The following is a 20,643-nucleotide window of genomic DNA, read 5'->3' on the forward strand; positions in this document are numbered from 1 at the left end:
CTCTACCCAAGGAGGGTACAGGAGTTTGAGGAAAAGCATGGATTCCCTCCCAAAGTAGAAGCTCAAGCTTCACTTCCCAGTGGGCTCATTTCCATCAGGGGCTGCCCCACCCATCAATTTCCCTGAATTCACTCCCGACTATTCCCATTCCTCCATCTGGCCTCTGTCCTTTAGAATCCCGCCCACCCCACCCTCCCCTCATCCTCTCCATTTCCCCTGCTGCTACCACTCCCACTTGGGGATGTCTGTGCAGCCTCCTAGCTGACCCCTGCCTTCATCACTTCCTGCCTCAACCCAGCCAACACACCAAGGCACACCTTCCTAAAAGACCACTTTGTTCCTGGGCCTGCCCCTCTCAAGAACCATCAATGGCTCCTGCTGTCTGGACAAGCTCTTCCCCTGGACTCTCAAGATCTCCCAGATCTGGACCTGGCATATCCATCCAACTTGATTTCCCCCACCTTGTATGTGTTTCTTCTCTACCACTTTCCAAATCCTGCATCCCCATCAAGGCTGGCTCCAACACATTCTCCAACTACTTCAGCCACTGTGACTCCTTCTCTCCAGGTGTCACTTTCACTGAAGGAGAAAAAAAACATGCAGTAAAGCCTCAATCCAGGATCTTTAGCACAAGTTCCCAGACATAGTAGATGCTGGGTGAACAAATGTGAGTGATGACTGATGTTCTTGCTGAGTGAATAAATCACATCACAGCCGCTAGGTATGGAGAAATGGTACTCAGAGCAGGTTGATTTATTTCCCAATAGCGCTAATGTCTCAAGTGCTCATTGAGTCAAATAAAGGAAGAGACTTAAACTCTCCCACTCCCCCAAAGTCAGGCCATCTGCTCACCATTCCTGAGATTCCAAACAAGTTTAGAACATTTTGCTCATCTGTCTGTGTCCAATGTCCACCCAAGGAGGCTGGGCAGTATTTCACTGCCGCCGGCACCCTGAGGCCCTGCCAAGCATCTGTTTACAGAGCTCAGCATTCTCAGTTAGACCTGTGGGGCTGAGACCCAGACCGTGGGACTTCCCTTTCTGAGAGCATGTCTGGTCACCGATGCCGGGCCCTTTGTTTCTCTCTTAGAGTGGGCCACAACGAGATCATAGGAGTCTGTCGTGTGGGGATCAATGCCGAAGGCCTGGGCAGGGACCACTGGAACGAGATGCTGGCATACCCGCGGAAGCCCATCGCACACTGGCACTCCTTGGTGGAGGTAAAGAAATCCTTCAAAGAGGTGGGTGAGGTCGTGCTTGGCCCTTGGCATGTTTGCTGCATGGCAGTGTGGGCTGAAGAATGGCAGTTGGCTGCTGCGAGACCTCGCCTTTGTGGGTCCTTGCGGGGCGCTGGGAGGGGGGTACACGCTTCTCACCCAGGGCGTAACAGGCAGAAAGGAAATGGGGGAAGATGGTGAGAAACGGCTTGACAAAAAGCCTTTGATGTTGAGTATATTGAAAGTGACACTGAGTTCAAAATGGAAAAGAAAAACTTGGAGGAAGCCTTCCCAGCAGCTCACTGTGCCAGGCCCGGAATGCTTCCACGAAGCCCCTGAGCCAAGTCAGTCCTTTCAGAGAGAGCCCCAAGAGGGGGGCTGAGATCAGAACTTGGCAAGAAATTCTACCCCTGTCGAAGCAGTAAGTTCCCTGAGGCTCTAGCCAGACAGTCCTGGGGCAGTTCTCACCACGTGGATGGAGCTGGCCAGAGACAGGATCCTACCCTCGTGAATGTTGTTTCTCCCCATTATTGGAGAAGAGAGTGTGGCTTCAAGGTGGCCCAGTTTCCAGCTGGATCCTAACAGAGACGTAATGGACACAGCACTGCCTGGGAGTCCCGAGACTTGGGCTCCAGCCCTGGACCTTTCCAACTTGCAGCATAATCTTGAGCTAGTTATTGCTCTCTCAGCTGCAAAGAAAATGTTCCTTCCAGTGACACAGTCTGCCCCACCTCCACCAAACGGCACCAATTTACGATCCTGCCGTTTATCACCTTGGTGGTCCTCCGGCCGGCTTTTTCTTTTTTTCTTTTTTTTTTTTTTGCTGTGCAATTCCATTTTCAAGATGATATTTTTTTTGTGTGTGTTAGTTTCTGCTTTATAACAAAATGAATCAGTTATACTTATACATATGTTCCCATATCTCTTCCCTCTTGCATCTCCCTCCCTCCCACCGTCCCTATCCCACCTCTCTAGGTGGTCACAAAGCACCGAGCTGATCTCCCTGTGCCATGCCGTTGCTTCCCACTAGCTATCTATTTTACGTTTGGTAGTGTATATATGTCCATGCCACTCTCTCAGTTTGTCACAGCTTACCCTTCCCCCTCCCCATATCTTCAAGTGCATTCTCTAGTAGGTCTGTGTCTTTATTCCCGTCTTACCACTAGGTTCTTCATGACCTTTTTTTTTTTTTCCCCCTTAGATTCCATATATAAGTGTTAGCATACGGTATTTGTTTTTCTCTTTCTGACTTGCTTCACTCTGTATGACAGACTCTAACTCCATCCACCTCACTACAAATAGCTCAATTTCGTTTCTTTTTATGGCTGCTTTTTCTTAAATGGTTTGGGACATGGGGGTAGCCAAGCAAGTTTTAAACCTCATCTTGTTACTTCCACCCATATCCTAGAAAGCCAGGTGATCATTCACTCATTTTAATAGGTTTCAAGCCAGGAAGTCTAGAGAGTTGTATAAAAATTGGAAAATCCACTAATAAAAAAATAAGCGACATGACCCCTCAGCTTAAAAACAGAGTAACCCCTTCCCCATGTTCTGTGACACAGAAAAGGTGTGGGCAGCAAACCCAGAGAATCTGTCGGCTCCTCTTCCCTCTCAGGGTGGTCAAGCCTGCTGGCACCTGTTGCCCGCAGTGTGAGGCTTCACATTTCTGTCCGGTGGTTGCCTTGATTTTACCACAGCTGTGGAGCTTTAATGAGTGAGGCCAGTCCCTCAGCTCCTGGGTTCCCCTTTCTTCCAGAAGGCTCTCTCTGCAGGGTGTGGGTGGGGTACACACAACCAGCCTGCACCTACACAGGAGGCAGCCAGTGGGGCATCTAGCGCCTCACCGACTGCAGGGCTGATTCAGTCTAGGGAGGGGGTGTGGCACCCCTCCTTTTAAAATCCTTTGCAGGTATTTAAGGATAGAATAAGTATACTAAAACGTTCAGGATGGCGTGGGGCAGGGGCAAGGAATGGGAGCTGAGGGGCCTCTGATGGGCTGCAGGGCCTCAGGCACCTCACTGCCCCACCTGGTCTTCAGTTTCCTGGTTGCTAAAATGAGGGGGTGGGCTCCTCCCATCTCAGCTTTTCTAGGAAACTCTGGCCCAAAATGACAGGACGACAGGTGGCAGGTGAGCCCACATCTTGCATCGCCTTTCTGACCTTGAAGATGCAATAATCCATTGCTGTTACCGGGTTAGTCTGGCCACACAGACTGGAGTAACCAGCCAACAGTGGCTGGAGATGGGGGTGAGGTGCAGGGTAGCACAGAGGGGCTGGGGCTCGGCCCCAGAATCGCTCTCCATGATGAATACCACCTAATTAAGCCAAATAATTGATTTCAAGTCCTGTTTCTTTAAGAACTCTGACTCACAGGTCCAGACTACAAAAGAAAGATAAAGTAGAACCAAGCCCTTGAAAATGAATATTTGATGAGACAGAAAAGGGAAAGTAACAGTATATGGAAAACGAAAAGAGAATAAATTGATTCATATCCTTTGGGTTTACTTTTTTCTTGACCTCGCACACCAAGTTCCCGAGACTTTCCCTTCCCCCACTCCCTGGCTTTCCATTTTCTGCTCAGCTGATCATTTCTCTGTATGAAGAAGCTGAAAATGACATTCACCTTGGCAACTTGGGATTTCTTCAGTACAAATTTGTAAAAATGTGTACCTACACTTTTAGCATCCATAGTTTAAGTACCTTTATAGAGATGCATCTAAAAACCCACTAGGATAATATTAAGTAAACCCGCTTTGTGTTCATGTGATGCATTGTACTTGAACATTTATCATCTCAATCATCCTTAGAGCTCCTGCCTTCTTTTTGGTCCTGTTCTGGACACTGAGCAAGAACCTTGCTCCTGGAACTTGTTTCTCTCGTTTGTATAATACATACAAAAATCTTATTCTCCCACTCCTGGGAAGATAAATGGCATCATATCTGGAAAGCACTATATTTATATTCCACCTTTCTTAGAGGAGTTTCAAGTGCTGTGATCATTTCTTTTTTATTAACGAGAACAGAAGGCACCATACTGGCTTGTTTGTTTGGGGTTTTAAAATTAGGTTGAAGGAACAAATTAACTGAAAAGGTATTTTTCCCTGTTGGGATTTTTTCATGAATAAAAATTGATTAAGCCACAGTGAGCATCCTTCCCCAGCAGAGGCTGTGGCCTCTTTCCTCTCAGCACTCCTGCCCAATGCTACGTGCTGTCGCTGTTACCACACACAGAGCCCAGGTTGACCAGCGATCTTCTCCAAGGCGGTTTACTATGAAGGGTCAAATTCAGATCATCTGCCAGAGATTTTAGATCTCTGTTGGAATGTCACACATTTCAGAACAATAAAAGATCTCACTGGACCACAGCCGCCCTGGAATAACCATCCTCATTGGTGTGCCGGGGACCAATTCACTGCTATTTCAGAGCCACTATGATAAGCCTGCAGGAACCATTCATCTTCCCATTGTCCAGGAACCCCCATCTCCTCCCTCTGTTTATCTTCACAGGAAATATCAGGGGCTGGCAGGGGAGCCAGTGTGCCTTCTTCATTTGTCCTGGATAAACAATTATGCTCCCTGTGACTTCTCTTTGAGCTATTATATAAAGGAAAAAAGATGTACTCTGTGTAGCCATTTGTTTTTTTCTCCTCTGAGCTGGCCTATCAATCAGGTTGTTTAAGAGGCATGCTTACCCAGGGGAGAAGCCAGTAATTACAATGTACCTTTCACCGACATTAAAGGTTGTAACAGAAAAAGTAGAAGTTCTAAAATGAAGATCTGTTAAATGAAAGCATTAGTAATCATCTTATGTCACCTTCTGGTTAAGAAACACTTGAGTCAGAAGTCACAGTGGGCTCAAACACCAGGCATTTATTTATGTAAAATATTTCACCAGGGAAACCCTCGGTTGTGATTTCACTCACGTGGATGCTGCAAGCAGAGAGACTGCCACCGGAGTTAGGAGTAAGTACCTGGTATGGCACCAAAGAGGTTAGGTTTCTTATTCCATTGTGTGTCTCCTTCTTCTCCTGGTGTGGCCAGGTGCAAAGGTGGCCACAGGATGGAGCAGAGGAAACACTGAGTGTGGATGGAGTTAGGAGACCTGGCTTCAGATCCTGGCTCTGCTCCTAACTAGCTGTGCATTGACTCCTCTGTATCTTGGTTTTCTTATCTGCAAGAACAAGAGAGCTAGCCTGGATGATCCCCCAGGCCTGCCTTCGGGTTTCGCATGCTAAGATTGCTCAGGCCTAGGTCACGTTATGGTGATCATCCATACCTGCCTGTCCAGCCTTTGATCAGTTGTAAAGATCTGCAGGTTGGCCTGTCCAGTGGGTACTAAGGGACCATGAGGGACTGAGCCCGGGGACAGGTAACAGAGGCTTTCCTAAGAGCCAGGAACATGAAGGCGATCAGCAGGTCTGGGTCTCTCCTCTGCGTTGTGGGTTCCCACAGGAGATGCCGGAAGGGATGGTCTAATCCTTAAGTGGCTCGGCTCTGTCTAGAAAGGGCTGTGTTGTGAGGTGGGGGGTGGAGGAGGGACCGCGTCCTTCCCCATCTGACCCCTACACATAACACAAAGGTGTAATCCACTTCTCCTCAGCCCCATCCCTCCACATGGAGACCCCAAAAGCCCATGAGAAGCAAAACGGGCTGCACTTCAGGTTCAGAAAGGCCATCTCACCCACGTACCTAACTTCTCTCCCCGGAGCCTTGTCCCACAGGCACCTAGGAGAGTATTGCGTCTCCTCTGCTCACAGAAAGGATGGGGTGAGCAGTGGACGCTGACATGCTTTGAAGTTACACAGTCACCAGATGGGTCTAGAATATTCACAGGGTCAGATCCTTGCCCAGAAAACATCGCTCCAGCTCTGCCTGGCTTTTCAATGTAAAGAAGGGTTCGATGGCCCAAGCGCGGGTCATCCATCCTCAGCCCTCTCCTCACTCCATTACACCTCATTACATCACCATCTTCTCAGAGGGGTTAGAGTCGGGCTGAGGGGGTGGCAGCCTGTGAGACAGGAGAGGGAGGAAAAGAAAGGTGGAGGCACCCAAAAGGGCAGGGGGCTGCCATCTCCTCCCACCTCTTCACAAGTTGAGTGTGAAGTCCCCCGGGAAGCACTCAGACTGAAGAGGAGAGCCCAGCGCTGAAGCAAGATCAGGGCTTTAGCTGTACGAACAGCTCCCAGACAAATTGCTAAGAATTCATGATTACAGGATCTTGGCAGTAAGGGCATACTCTGCAGACGGCCTCTTTCGCTGCTAACAGAGTCCGATTTTCAGCGTGAAAAATGGCTGAAGCATTCAGAAATGGTTCGGTCATAGCACCTCATTAACACGCACGCACGCACGTGCACACACACATGCACCTGCACGCATGCACTCCACACGCTAAAGAAAGCTTTCATTATCTCTGCAGCAGGTCTTTTCTAAAAATCAGGCCTTCCAAACTAGAAGCTCGAAAGCTGGTCTCCTTACGTTTTTGCATGGCTAACAGCAAAATTCACGAAAGCTTATGAAAAGCCGGGAAAAGGTGAATTCAGTGCATGGGCCGGATGAGTTTCAGAAGTTGAAATGTACATTCCCTTGGCAACGGGTAAGCGGCTTTTTCTCCTCTCCGCAGTGGCAGGGCCGAGCCGCCAGCTTCGACAGCGAGAGCTCGTGCCCGTCTCCGAAACCACCTCCGACACCCTGAGCTGCACGGCGGAAGGGCCACACCAACGAGACTCAGCAGGGTTCTTTTTGCACTTGTTCAACCGTCTAAACACAGTGTTGTGCAGCGGCAGCGGTAGGGGCAGCGCCTCTCACTCCAGAGTCTTAGCTGCCCCATGTAGGTCAAGGCCGAGACAATCGTCGTGTGGTCAGATCTGTCTTAGTCTTTTCTGTCTCCCAAGGTGATATTTTTCTGGTTCTTTCACTTTTTATGGATCTGCTGTCAGGAAGAAAAGAAAAGAAAAAAAAAAAAAAAAAAAGAGGGGAGAGCCCTGACATTGGTTCTATTAAATACAGTGTAAAATAGTTGTCTTTGAGGGGGAGGTGGTTTGAGTTTCTGAAATTTTGTGTCTCCACTGACCTCCGTAACCCTGGAGGAGAGGGAAGTGGGATGGGCAATGGCTGCTTTGTTAAGTGGGCTTCGGGAAGGTGCAAATCTGGCGAAGAGCCTTTACAAAGGCTACTACTTACGACTCTTAGAAGCTCTTTGCTGATGTGACATAAACCGAGATGTGGACTCCTGGTCCCATGTTGAAATTGGGAGCACTTCGAGCTGTCTGTGAACCTTCAGCTGGTCGTGCAGGGCTCCTCGCTCCCAGTCCTCGGGAACGTTCCTCCTGAATTGAACATGTCTTGATTCCTCATGGGAACTGAGTCACTTTCTTTAGGAATGATTCTGTTGAAACGAACATGCCATATGTTTTCTGGCACGCCACAGTTAATGACCATATTTGTTTGAAAACAAGATCTTTGTTCTCAAAAACAACCTTCACTGTAAAAAAAAAAAAGGAAGCACATATGTTCTGGAATGATTTCTGCGTTATACATAGCTTTATAGTTCCATGAAGTATCAAGCAACTGTTTAAAATGCCTAAAGAGATCAAAGAAAAAACTACATGAAATGTTCTTTTCTGAATGGGAAGTTTTGAAATCCAAGGAATAGGTGTAGTCTATCTTTTTATGAACAGTACCTTCTTGATTAAAACCAAGTCAGCTTAAGTCTATTTCAGCCCCCTTGACTCTAGGACAATGTTCATCTTAAACTTTAGTTCTATAGATTATTAAGGACTTCAGTGTTTGTTTGTTTGTTTCAGTGGTAGTGAAGGATTTTTTTTTTCCTTTAGATCTCTACCGTAGGTCAAGTTCAGTTTAGGAAAAAAGAATGTTTGAACTATTCTGTATTGTAATCGTATATTTCTGTTGAGTTAATAGTGGTCTTCCCACCAACCCCCTAGAACTAGATTGATTTGCTCCATCTCAGTCTGTATAGCCCTGGTAGATGTGTGGGTGGGTTTTCACTTCAGTTTGTGGCTGTGAAATGCCAATTTCCAGAGTTGTGTGTGTGACTGGCAAGAGGCAAGTCTGCTGAAGAAACGCTTCCTTCAACAATGGCAGGTCAAGAACGTAAAAACTGTTCACACACCTTGTGTCTCACTCTTTACATATGTCACATGCTTTAGGAGCAGCAACTCAATAAAGTAACCCTTGTTTTAAGCCAAGTTATCAGGTTTCTGTGCTGATATAACTTTGGGTAGTGTCTTCTAAGTCTTAAAAATGACCAGATTGGGCAGGAGGTAAGAGGATATTGTGGCAAAAGAAGTTTTCATCTTAAAAAAAGAAGTTTCTGTGCTGATATAACTTTGGGTAGTGTCTTCTAAGTCCTAAAAATGACCAGATTGGGCAGGAGGTAACAGGATATTGTGGCAAAAGAAGTTTTCATCTTAAAAAAATGTAGATTAACTGAGAATTCACCCTGTACTGAGCTTTAGGCTAGGGGTTAATGTGTCATTGGTGTAAAGATAAGTTTTCTCCCCAAATGTCTTGTGACTGACAGGCCTTCCCAGTCAAGTGATCTTGCGGCTGGATGTTCTCTTGAGAGAAGAAAAAACTCAAGGTCATGACAAGACTTCCAACAGGCCATGAACTTCATTCTGTTCCTTGACTCTAGAATGACCCCATCAAGATGGCCATCTCAATCACTGGGCAGGTGCTGGGGGGTCCTGCAACTATGAAGCGGGCATTGACTTTCCAGCGTCATAAGGAGCCCAGAAATTAGTGTGAGGGGTTCCTTCCAGAAGTGAGCTTGAAATGCATGTCCAGCTGTCATCTTCAAACCTGTAGGCAGATGGGGAGGACTGCTCTAACCTTTTGGAGGAGGGAATAGGATCAGCGCGAATCACGGAAGAGTCACTGCTCTTAAGCATTCCTTTTATGTCCAAGCAGCAGTCTCACACGAGCGAGCGTCCCAGTGGCTGTGAAAAATCATTTCCTGAGCAGATTACGGTTAGTTTCCACACCACCCTGACCAACTGCTACCACTCCCGCTACGGCAGTTTTAGTAAATGTCTACAGGCTGGGGAGCCCCCCCCCCCCAGGGAGGCTCTCAGCTCCTGGACCCCCGCCTCCAGCATCCTCCGGGGAGACTAGTCCTCAACCCAAAGCACGAATGAAACCTGAATTTCTGCCCATTTCATTGTCTACCCTGATCTCTCTCCCTCAAAGATGAGCATAAAATGATTACAAGTTGCAGAATAAAATGAAATATAAGGTTGAGTCATTTGTCAGCTTCCTCTGCCATGAGTAACCTCTTTCTTGGGTTGGTGATGTGAGCTTCGCTGAAGTCATGATAACCAGGGCCTTTTGTACATCGATGTTTTTTTGAAAGTGCAAAGTTCCCTTTGTGGAGCAGTGTTTCTAGGCTGAAGAATGCTTCTCCCCTCCCCTCCCCTTACACTCTGGATGCAATTAATTGCATCGTCATTTAAAAAAGTATGTTGTTAATCACTGCTTTGTGTCTCCCCACCCTTGTCACAGCCTGGAGTTTTTATTCAATTAAATCTCCTCTTGCCCATTTCTCTTATCATTGTACATTCCTGAGGTTTAGCAGTCAGCACACACACAGGGCACTGGAAAGCTTTTATTTTTAATCTGTGTTTCACATAGATAACCACTTCCCTTCAATCAAGGTACAGCGGAAGGGCTTGTTCATATTTTATTCTGCCCAAGGAATACCTGTGTACCCCGGAAGGCTGGAATCCACCTGTGTTTTGTCAGGTTTGTAGCTCACAGAGCATTTGGTACACGGGGCTCTGCTGTTTTCTAAGCTGTTCAGCTCAACAAGCAGCCACTCCAGATGCTGAAGCTTCTCTAGGGAAGGGGTCACACAGTCATACTGGGAAAGTGCAATGCTTTCGCCTACCGGGAGAGGAATCCTGCTAATTCTCATAAAACACAGCTTGAGAAAATCCTGTTGCAGACTCGAAAATTAAAACAAAACCAAAAACATTCTAACTTAATAGAATATCCTCTCTGCTCACCCCCAGCTTTTAATTAATTTAGAAAGCAACGCATAGAGTAGAGAGTGGAAGGTACTATCTCTTCCTGCACATCTGCATCTAAATTACTGACACTCCACAGTGAGATGACACCAAGGGAGCCAAACTGCTGAGAGAAGCACTCTGTTGCCCAAAGACGCAGCTTCCTCTTGCTTCTGACTTCCCATCAGGTCACCCACCAGCCGCCAGGATCTGATGATGTGCTAGTCACATCTAGAGCACATCAGCCATCAGGGTAAATGCGTCTGGCTGGCTGCTCTGGGTTATACAGCAGTAACAACATTCAGATTTCAGCGACTGAAAACAACAAAGGCTTATTTCTTATTCACGCTAGATGTTCATCACAGGTCAGCAAGGGGGGGCTCTGCTCATCGGATTGATTCAGGGGAACTCAGGATGACAGAGCAGCCAACATCTCAGACATTGCCAGTTGCCACGCCCGAGGGTGGGTAAAGAGCACTCGGAAGGGTCTCATCCTGGCCTCAGTGCTCTGGCCCAGAAGGAACATATGCCACTTTCCTTCACAGTTCATTGCCCAGAACTACTCATGTGGCCTCCAAAACATAAGGGGTTCAAGCTCCCAGAGGAGGAAGAAGTAGAAATATTTGGTCATCAGGACTTGGTAGGACCACAGTGAACTTCACAGACCCGTGAAGTGTGACAGCTACTGAAGGGCTGATTCCGAGAAACTAATAACGGGAGACTGTGGTCTATTCATTTTCGAATGAAATCAAGGACTGTACATTGAGTCACACAGCTATATATTGGGCCACACACCTGTGCTAGCCTCAGACTTGAATCTTGCCCACAAAAAGCTTTTTAGTCTAGTAACTTGGTAACATAAATAACTCTAGTCCAAGGTAGAAAGTGGTAAATGCAGGAAGGGAGGTGAAATAAAAGGCTACAGAAGTCCAAGAAAGAATACCACAGCTCTGCAGATTGAGTAACAGCTCAAGGAAGAAGGGACCCTTGATCTAGACCTTTTAAGTATGGGTAGGACTTGGGGATGTGGAAGTTGAGAGGAGGGGGCACATTCCAGGCTGAGGGGTCCGTACCCTTGAAGACCCAGAGCTGAGGAATTCCCAGGGCCGCCAAGCCGCCTGCATCCAGGGGAGACAAGGAGGCCCCTGAGAACCACCGCCCCCTTGCTTGCACTGGTCTTCCCAGACAGAATGCTGGACTTCTGCCCGAGAAGCGCTCCTTTTCCCTACCCTGGCCCCCGCCTACTTCTTGCCAGCTGCCTCCACTGGTAAACAGACTTGCTGCCCACCCCTCATTGGAGGCTTGGCTTCTGCTCCCAAAAGAGCTGATCACCTGGAACTTCAAGACTTGCCTGAATCTGAGACTTAGTCCAGCTGCCACACCTCATCCACTTACCCAGTCTCACCTCCTCAGGCTATTTCTCAGCGACAAGCCACTCGGGACTTTATGATTTGTCCTGTCCTGCTCTGCTCCTCTTTGAAGTAAGCCCTATCCTGATGTCTGATCTTCTAGCTCAGGGAACAGGACTGGCCTCTCCCTGGCTTTCCTCTGGCTGGTTCACAGCTGCATCCCCCGCACAGCTGTGGCAAGCCCATTGGGAGAGACTGGAGACGAAGAGACCAGCAGGCAGTTGCAGCGGTCCAGTCGAGAGTGGACCAAGGGCTCGGCTAGCATAGGCAGTGCACAGGGAAACAAGGGCACATGCACAGGATGTGGTGATCAGAGGTGGAAAACATCACAGAGCTGACAGCTGAGCAAATCTGGAAGAAGGGAGAGGGAAACGGGATTCAACGTTGTTGGCTTTACACTTGAGGCACCAGAAGAATGATGGTGCCTTCCATGGAAACCAGAAACTCAGCAGAACAAGAAAAAAATTGATGAGTCCAGTTTGGGCCCAGCTGAGTTTGAGATGCTGGAGGGATGTCTAGCAGGCAGCTGCAGTCCAACATGCAGCTTGGCTGAGAGGTCAGGCATGAGATGTTAATTTATAGAAAGCTTACACACCAAAATGAGATGTGAAGACAGGAGGCTGATGCTGCCACGCCAATACAAGGAGAGTCTCAAAGAGATGTTCTTCAGGACCTATCAACATTTAGAGGTCAAGGAGAACAGAAGTGATGTGAATAATAATGGAGGCGTCCCCAAGTGAAGCTGATCGATGAAAATGCTAATGAACAAAAACATCAATCAAGGGCTTCATAAAATGCTTCTTCATAACAAGTTAATCCAAAGTGCTTAAACGTAACTTGACTCACTAGTCTATTTTCACCCACATTTGCAGGGACCCACCTCTTTTTTTTTCCACTTCAGCTATGCTCTTGCCTTTTTTTTTTAATTGTAGTAAAATATACATATCATAAAATTTACCATTTTAACCATCTTTAAGTGTACAGCTCAGTAAATTTAAATATATTCACATTTTTGTGCAACTATCGCTGCCATCCATCCACAGAACTTTTTCCATCTTGCAAAACTGAAATTCTACACCCATTATTTAGCAGCCCCACCACTCCCTCTCTCCAGCCGCTGGCAGCCATAATTCTGTTTTCTGTCTGTAAATTTGACTACTCTAGGTACCTCATAAGAGTGGAATCATATGATGTTTATTCATTTTTATTTTATTTATTTTTTGGCTGCACTGCACAGCTTGCTCAATCTTAGTTCCCTGACCAGGGATTGAACCTGTGCCCTCTGCAGTGGAAGTGTGGGACCCTAACCACTGGACTGCCAGGGAAATACCATGACATTTATTCTTCGTCCTGGATTATTTCGCTTAGCAGAATGTCCTGAAGGTTCATCCATGTTATAATACGTGTCAGAATTTCCTTCCTTTTTAAAGCTGAGTAATAGTCCATTGTATGTATGTACCATATTTTGCTTTCTATTCATCCACAGTGGACATTTCACCTTTTGGCTATTGGAATAATGCTGCTATGTACGTAGGTGCACAAGTGTCTCTTCGTGTCCTTGATTTGATTTCAATTTTGAGAGGGCATATACCCAGAAGTGGAATTACTGTATCATGGTAATTCTATTTTTAATACTTTGAGGAACCATCATACTGTTTTCCATAGCAGCTGCACCATTTTGCATTCCCACAAGCAGTGTATAAAGATTCTAATTTCTCTATATCCTCACCAATAATTGTTATTTTTTGATTTTTTGATGGTAGGCATCCTAATAGGTATGAAGTGGTATCTTGTGGTTTTGATTTGCATTTTCCTAATGATTAGTAACACTGAGTATCTTTTCATGTGCTTATTCGCCCTCTGTATATCTTCATTGGAAAAATGTCTATTCAAGTCCTTTGCTTATTTTTGAATTTTTGCTGTTGTCCTTATTAAGTTTTAAAAGTTCTTTATGTATTCTAGATATTAATCCTTTATCAGATTTATGATTTGCAAATATTGTCTCCCATTTTGTGGGCTGCCATTTTACTCTGTTGATCATGTCCTTTGATGAACAAAAGTTTTTAATTTTGATGTCATCCAATTTGTCTATTTTTTCTTTTGTTACCTGTGCTTTTGGTGCCATACTCAAGAAATCATTGCCAAATCCAATACCATGATGATTTCCCCCAGTGTTTTCTTCTAAGAGTTTTATAGTTTTACCTCTCATACTTAGGTCTTTGATCCATTTTCAGTTAAATTTTGTATAGGCTGTGAGGTAAGGGTTCAACTTCATTCTTTTATCATGTGGATATCCAGTTTTTTCCTACATCATTTGTTGCCAAGACTGTCTTTTCCCCATTGAATGATCTTGGCACCCTTGTTGAAAATCATTTGACAATATATGTGAGGGTTTATTTCTGGGCTCTTTATTCTGTTTCATTGGTCTATAGGTCTGTCTTTATGTGAGTACCACACTGTTTTGATTACCATAGCTTTGTAGTAAGTTTTGAAATCAGGAAGTGTAAATTCTCCAACTGTGTCCTTTTTCAAAATTATTTTTGGCTCTTTGGGGTCCCTTGAGATTCCATATGAATTTTAGGATGAATCTATTTCCCAAAAAAAAAAAAATCATTGGGACTTTGATGGGGATTACATTGAATCTGTAGATTGCTTTGGGTAGTATTAATAGAGATCCAACTCTTAAGGACACTGTAATCACCCACAAATGCCATTTGCTGACAATCTGTCCACAAATTCACCCTCACCTCTGGGGTTCCTACTTCTAAGAACATGTTGTGATCCTTGGTGCAGGACCAAGTCATGGAGTTCAAACCAGCTAACCAGACCTTTTATACTAAACTCAACTCTTGCCAAGTTTCTGTAGAAGTCATCTCCCACAACTGCAAATGTCCTGGCACAACTCCCAACCTGCTGACCAAACTCAACCCTATAGCCCAATTTCTCTTTCCTGCCCACTCAGTTCCAGAACACTCAAGAACTTCAGTTGGACTCATTTCCATGAATGAAGGCTCATCTCCTTCTGCATGCACATAGGTATTTACTCAACAAACATGTGTTGAGCAGCTAGTATATATCAGGTAACATGCTAGGGCTGAGGGCACACAAATTAATAATAACTAACAAACATAAAACATTTCTTATATGCCAGACACTGTTTTAAGTTCTTTACATCATTATATCACTTAATTCTTCCTCTAGCCCTAAGAGGTTAAGAAACTTGCCCAAGGTCACACAGCTGAACCCAGATATCTAAATCCCAGAGCTCACATGCTTAAGCACGATGCCAAGCTGCCTTCTAACAAAACATAGCTCTTCAAGGAGCTCACAATTCAGAGGAGGAGATAGACACAAAACTAGAAAATTATTCTACAATATGGTAAGGGCAATGCTAGAGATATACCAGAGATTTAAGGCATCCTAGAGAAGGATTGCCTACCCCAGCCATCTATGCATATCCCCTTCATGGCGCACCCCAAATGCACCCTCTGAGAGCCCAGCCTCACCCCTTCCTGGAGACAGCCCTACAACGACCTCTTTGTGAACCCTCAGTCACGCCTACTAACTTGATTCCCTACATCAGTTACTCCTCTAGGAACAGCTAAAGACCTGGGGAGTCTGCCCATCACACCCAGCCCCAGCCAGTCAGCCCATAAATGTGTTCTATGTTGGACAATACAAGGAAGGGTGAAGGCTGTAATTCAGCAGCTCTACTGGAAAACAGGGTTGAGCACAGTCAAGGGCTCATCACTCTACGACATGCAGCTCCGAACAAAGCCTGTGCCATTAGACGGGATGAAAAGGGAAACTGATGATGAGCTGCCATGGGAGAGGACAGACAGAAGAATTCAGAGGGTTCAGAGGAAGCCTGGAAACTCAGGAATTCACACAGGCTAGCTCTGCCTTCTTGCATCTCTTTCCTTTCAGAACCAGACTGGTGAGTCTCCTCCTCCAGGGATCTCAGCTGAGGACAAGTAACTCGTGGTAAATTAGTCCTGGGGGTAGGAGTGGGGAGGTATGCGACTCTTTTCCCCAGGTGACTCTTTTTTCTGCACAGATTGGGGAAGTTTGGTGACACATCAGGAATTATCCAGAGAGACACAGAGCGCCAACGTGGGCAGGAGCCTCAGGCATACTGAGACGTGTAGCAATTCTTTTCTCTGTGGCTTCACCTTGCAATCTGTGCCTGAGTCAGGTTTGTGAGGCCCCTTCAGGCTGGAGCAATAAGGAATGAAAACTCGTGGCTAGAAATTCTAAGTGTTTTTGGAAACGTGAGTCCCTGAGATGACAGAGGACTTGCTAATCATGGTTGAAAGGGCTATGGCCCTTTATACCATGGTCTTTCATCTCCCTGGAGAAATTACTGACAATGACACACTGCAGTTAAAATGGATTGTGAAATCAAAGGGCCAGACGAGCTTCAGACACTGTCATCCTTCAATTACCAGGAACTTTCTTTCCCAAATGATCCAAATATACGTGACATGCTATGCAGAGAAGTTCTTCCTGTAACCCCTGGTCTCGAACCTGGAGCTGCCCTGATGCTCCCAGGGGTTCTCTCCCTGACAATGAAGCAGGGGGTAGAACTATATTCTCCAGTCTTTCAATCCCAGCAGCTACGTGTTTCCTGCCAGATTTGCCTTGTGAGGGTGGATTCAACTGTCTGACCCCAGTATATCTGGAAAACTCAAGAGCCTAGAACCAGAAGATCTGGGTTAAGTCCTGCCTTCTCAAGCTTCTCCAGGCTACTTGGGCGGATAACGTAACCTCTCTGAGCCTCATTTCCTTCATCTGTAAAACAGGGGTGTAGTTGCTTTGATGGCAGCGGTCAGGTTCCACCTCGGATCTGCATCCTGAGAGCTTATTGCAGCACAGCGGCCTGGACCCTCTCCTTTTTCCTTGAAGACCTGTCACTTTCACAGCTGAGTAACCTGAGAACAAAGGGGATAAGCCAATGTGCTGCTCTTAAGCTTGGAGAGGGTGGGAGGGAGCAGGGAGGGGGAATGTAAGGAATAAATCAAGTGGCTATGTAATTAATTTAGAATAACTTGAGCACTGAGCATTGAAAAGAAACAAAAGTGGTGACATTTAGTGAATGTGTCAGTCGATATCTCACTCATTCCAACTGTCTTTTCAAATGTCAAATCTCTCACAATCCCTTTTCCTTGCAGCTGGAAGGCTCGTGCTAACAACCAGCACCAATTCTGGTTGATACCCAGTAGGTCAGCACGGGCACATAATTTCAGAAGTGGGAGGTCCTAGAGGCTGCAGGAACAGTAGACAATGCCCGTTACCCCCAGAGAGCTGGACATCGCAGCTGCTTCCCCGGGGTCCCCCACTGATCATTCTCCTGGCCCTTCACCCATCTGTGGCCATCAACCCCAAAAAACACACAGGGTGTCCACACCAAGAGAAGACAGTCAGTGTGTTGTCATGTCCATCCTCCATTTGTGCCTCCTCAAACTTCTCAGAACTTGAAAGTTTTCAAGAGAAAACCTTAGCTGAACTCCAGGGAGGGAGAAAGCCAAGAGCCCGTTGCTCCAGAGAACTCCAGGCTCAGGAATTTCCATTCCGAGCTGATTGGCCCTTGGTTCAGTCCTCTATAAATACCGGATACAGCTTCAGAAGCAAACCAGGGGGAACGAGCCAGCTGGATTTTCACTTTGGGGAGAAAAACGTGAAGCCAAGTGGCACGGATCAGTTTTCATCCCCAACTCCATGCCTGCCCCCCCCCCCCGGAGTGAGCTTCCCCACATTCAGCCACAGCTGAGCGGCCAGTCTCTTCGACCTCACCGGCTGCTGCCGAGGTGCAAGGAGGAGGGGCAACTCAAACCCAAAAGGAAAACCAGCTGGTGTTCAACCAACTTGGAAGTTTAAGTGGCCTAGGCGAACGAGAAAGTTCCAGCAACTCCAGCTCATTTAGCAGAGTGCAGTTTCTGGCTCGAGGAGCAGAGAAGGGCCATGGTGTTCTAGGCTGCCTGGGGAGCAGGGCATGGGAAGCCAGCGCAGGGCAAGTGGTAACAGCTTAGCCTTGGCCAAGCCCAGTTGCACAGGGAGGACACGGTGACATGTCAGAGGAGGGGCTCCCCTTCTACTGCCCTGTTTGCAGCCCGGTTGTGCGAGAGTCCATGCCAGCCCCTCAAGGAAGCCAAACGCACAGGTGCACCACCGCCCAAGCGTACCCCACTTAGAGCAGAGCCAAAGCTCGTGAACACTCGCCTCCACTGTCTCCTCGCCAGTACGCAGAGCCAATGGCTTGTTAAAGCAAGTGTTCCCACTCCATCTCTGTGGCTCCCGGATGGAGTGCCTCCTGCACCATCAGCCCTCCCTCCTTGAGGTTCTCGCCTTACCTGACTCTGGTCTCCTTCATAGGATCCTGTTTTGCATCCATCCCAACTCTTATGCCGACATCCCTAGGAGTGAGAAGGCCCCCAGGCCCAGTGCTTGGCGTCTCCCCACCTCTCCACCCTCTCCCTGGACAATTTCACCCACCGCCAACTCCACATCACCTACCACCTCCGTGTCGATGCTGGTCCACATCCCAGAGCCCATGACCCTTGGAGCACCAGACCCAAACTGCCACCTGCCACAGACAAGGCCCTTGGACCTCCTGCTGCAGCATAAACCCAGGATTTCCCAAAGCAAACGTCTCCCTCGGCTGTCTGTGAACTTCAGCATTATCCCGCTGGTTTGATCCTCGACTCCCAGCTCTCCCCACGTCAGTGAACACGATCAGACCCTTTCTCTTGTCCAGCTCCCCCTGCTGCCCTGCATGTCCAGGTGCCCCATCATGGTGGGCCTGCAAGAGAGGAAGCACCTACTACCAGAAGCGAGAGGACACACGAGCCTAGACCAGAGTCAAGTACCCAGATTCAGAACACAAGCGTGTGGTTCAGGAAAGCGTTTCTAGAAAACCAAGTGTAATGGTAATACGGATGGTCTCCAGCAGTGGCTCTCAAACTTTACTGTGCATTCGAGCCACCTGGAAACCTTGCTAAAAATGTAAATCACTATCACAGAGATTCGGATGCACCAGACCTGGGGTGGAGCCTAGGAATCTGTATTCCAACAAGCTGGCAGATGATTCTGATGCTGGTAAAGTCCAAGCCCATGCATGGAGGACCATTTGGTCCCAGAATTAGAGACTGGCTTTACCTGGCGTGGGACAGCTGTTCCTAATCAAGAAGACCCTGACCCAGACCCAGCTCACAGGGTGACTGTGCTCTGAATTCCTGAATTCCACGCAGTGGGCAGTCACGGAGGGCTGCATTCATGCAAAGTCTTGGGGTGGGATTATGCCCCCCACCAGGTGTCTGTCTGGCAGCCCCAAGGGCAGCACACTGTCAACCTGAACAGGAAGGGGTGTTAGCAGCAAAAGTACCCACTCTGGAAACTCTGCCCAGTGGCCCCACCACCGATATTGCAATTCAGTCCTGAGTACAGCAGGGCAAGCCATCTGCTTCCCATTCCACACCCTTGCTCTGTCACCACAGAGCAAAAGCAGAGGCAGACAGGTTGATCATGACTGAGAGCATCTGCTCTAAATCAGGCTGACCGCAGGCTGGGTACGGACACAGGAGGTGGTGGCAGAGTGCCATCCAGAGCCCCTCCATCCACCCCGCTTCCTAACCCAATCTTTGCCTTCTGAGAGTCAACAAGCATTGCCTAGGCTCCAAGGGACAGATACAGGAGAGTTTTAGGAAGTAGACTCTATGTGATCAGGGATTGATTGGAGCATAAGGTAAAAGATAAGGTGGAATACTTCAACAAGAGTCATGTACCACAATGTTCATTGTAGCTCTATTTAGAATAAGCAGGACATGGAAGCAACCTAAGTGTCCATCGACAGATGAATGGATAAAGAAGATGTGGCACATATATACAATGAAATATTATTCAGCCATAAAAAGAAACGGAATTGAGTTATTTGTAGTGAGGTGGATGGACATAGAGTCTGTCATACAGAGTGAAGTAAGTCAGAAAGAGAAAAACAAATACAGTATGCTAACACATATATATGGAATCTAAAAAAAAAAGGTTCTGAAGAACCTAGGGGCAGGACAGTAATAAAGATGCAGATGTAGAGAATGGACTTAAGGACACGGGGAGGGGGAAGGGTAAGCTGGGACGAAGTGAGAGACTGGCACGGACATATATACACTGACAAATGTAAAATAGATAGCTAGCGGGAAGCAGCCGCATAGAACAGGGAGATCAGCTCTGTGCTTTGTGACCACCTACAGGGGTGGGATAGGGAGGGTGGGAGGGAGATGCAAGAGGGAGGGGATATGGGGATATATGTATACGTATAGTTGATTCACTTTGTTATACAGCATAAACTAACACACCATTGTAAAGCAATTATACTCCAGCAAAGATGTTAAAAAAAAAAAAAGATAAGGTGGAGGCCTAGGTTCACTAGTCCCACCCACTGATCCTATGCATTGAGCCTGAGGATAGAAGGTCAACAGAGCCCCAGTTTTTCTGCCCATGAGAAAATGTCTTGAGATGCCTCCCAAGCTCCCAACCTCCTGCTGGAGAACCCCACGTGGATGACTGTAGGGACCTCAAACTCTGTATCCCACTCTCTGCTGACTCTTCCCCCTCCCAGCCACCAGTGCTCCCGCGCCCCCCTCCCTTGGTGAATGCACCATTGATAGTCTCACCCCCAGGTCCAGGGCCTCTGAATCACCTTCTTTCTTTTCCTCCCTCTCCTCTGCCCCACTCACTCACAAGTCCTGTCCATTGCACCCACAGACTGTCTCCCACCTATCCCTGCCTTTTGGAAAGCACAACCCTGCCTGAGCTCAGTCCCCCGACTTTGGCCCAGGAGACTGCGGGCGTTTACTAAGGGGCCTACAGATCTCTACTCTTTGACCTCTCTCGATGCCCTTGGTTCCGAACCTGGCACTTTCAGATTATCTGTGGATCTTCAATATTTAAAGGAACTACTAGAAACTGTACATTTACCTCAATACAGCCTCACAGATGT

The 20,643-nt window shown here is 47.1% G+C and overlaps 1 protein-coding gene across 11 annotated transcripts in view; it reads left to right on the top strand.

Moving 5' to 3' along the window:
* The window catches only part of SYT6 (synaptotagmin 6), a 68,555-nt gene extending 60,131 nt beyond the window's left edge, over positions 1-8,424 (top strand). For 5 of the 11 annotated variants that reach the window (XM_082392518.1, XM_082392520.1, XM_082392519.1 and 2 more), the window contains exons 6-7: positions 1,090-1,240; positions 6,837-8,424. In XM_082392518.1, coding sequence (XP_082248644.1) covers positions 1,090-1,240; positions 6,837-6,908 — 223 coding nt within the window. In that variant the 3' untranslated portion in view covers positions 6,909-8,424. Of the gene's footprint in view, positions 1-1,089; positions 1,241-5,111; positions 5,180-6,836 lie in introns of all 11 variants that reach the window. The other 6 variants (XR_014244796.1, XR_014244798.1, XR_014244797.1 and 3 more) reach the window with 3 other exon arrangements.
* Positions 8,425-20,643: the final 12,219 nt, after the last annotated feature.

The sequence above is a fragment of the Balaenoptera borealis genome (genome assembly GCF_965194805.1).
Source record: "Balaenoptera borealis genome assembly, chromosome: 1".
NCBI classification, from domain to species: domain Eukaryota; kingdom Metazoa; phylum Chordata; class Mammalia; order Artiodactyla; family Balaenopteridae; genus Balaenoptera; species Balaenoptera borealis.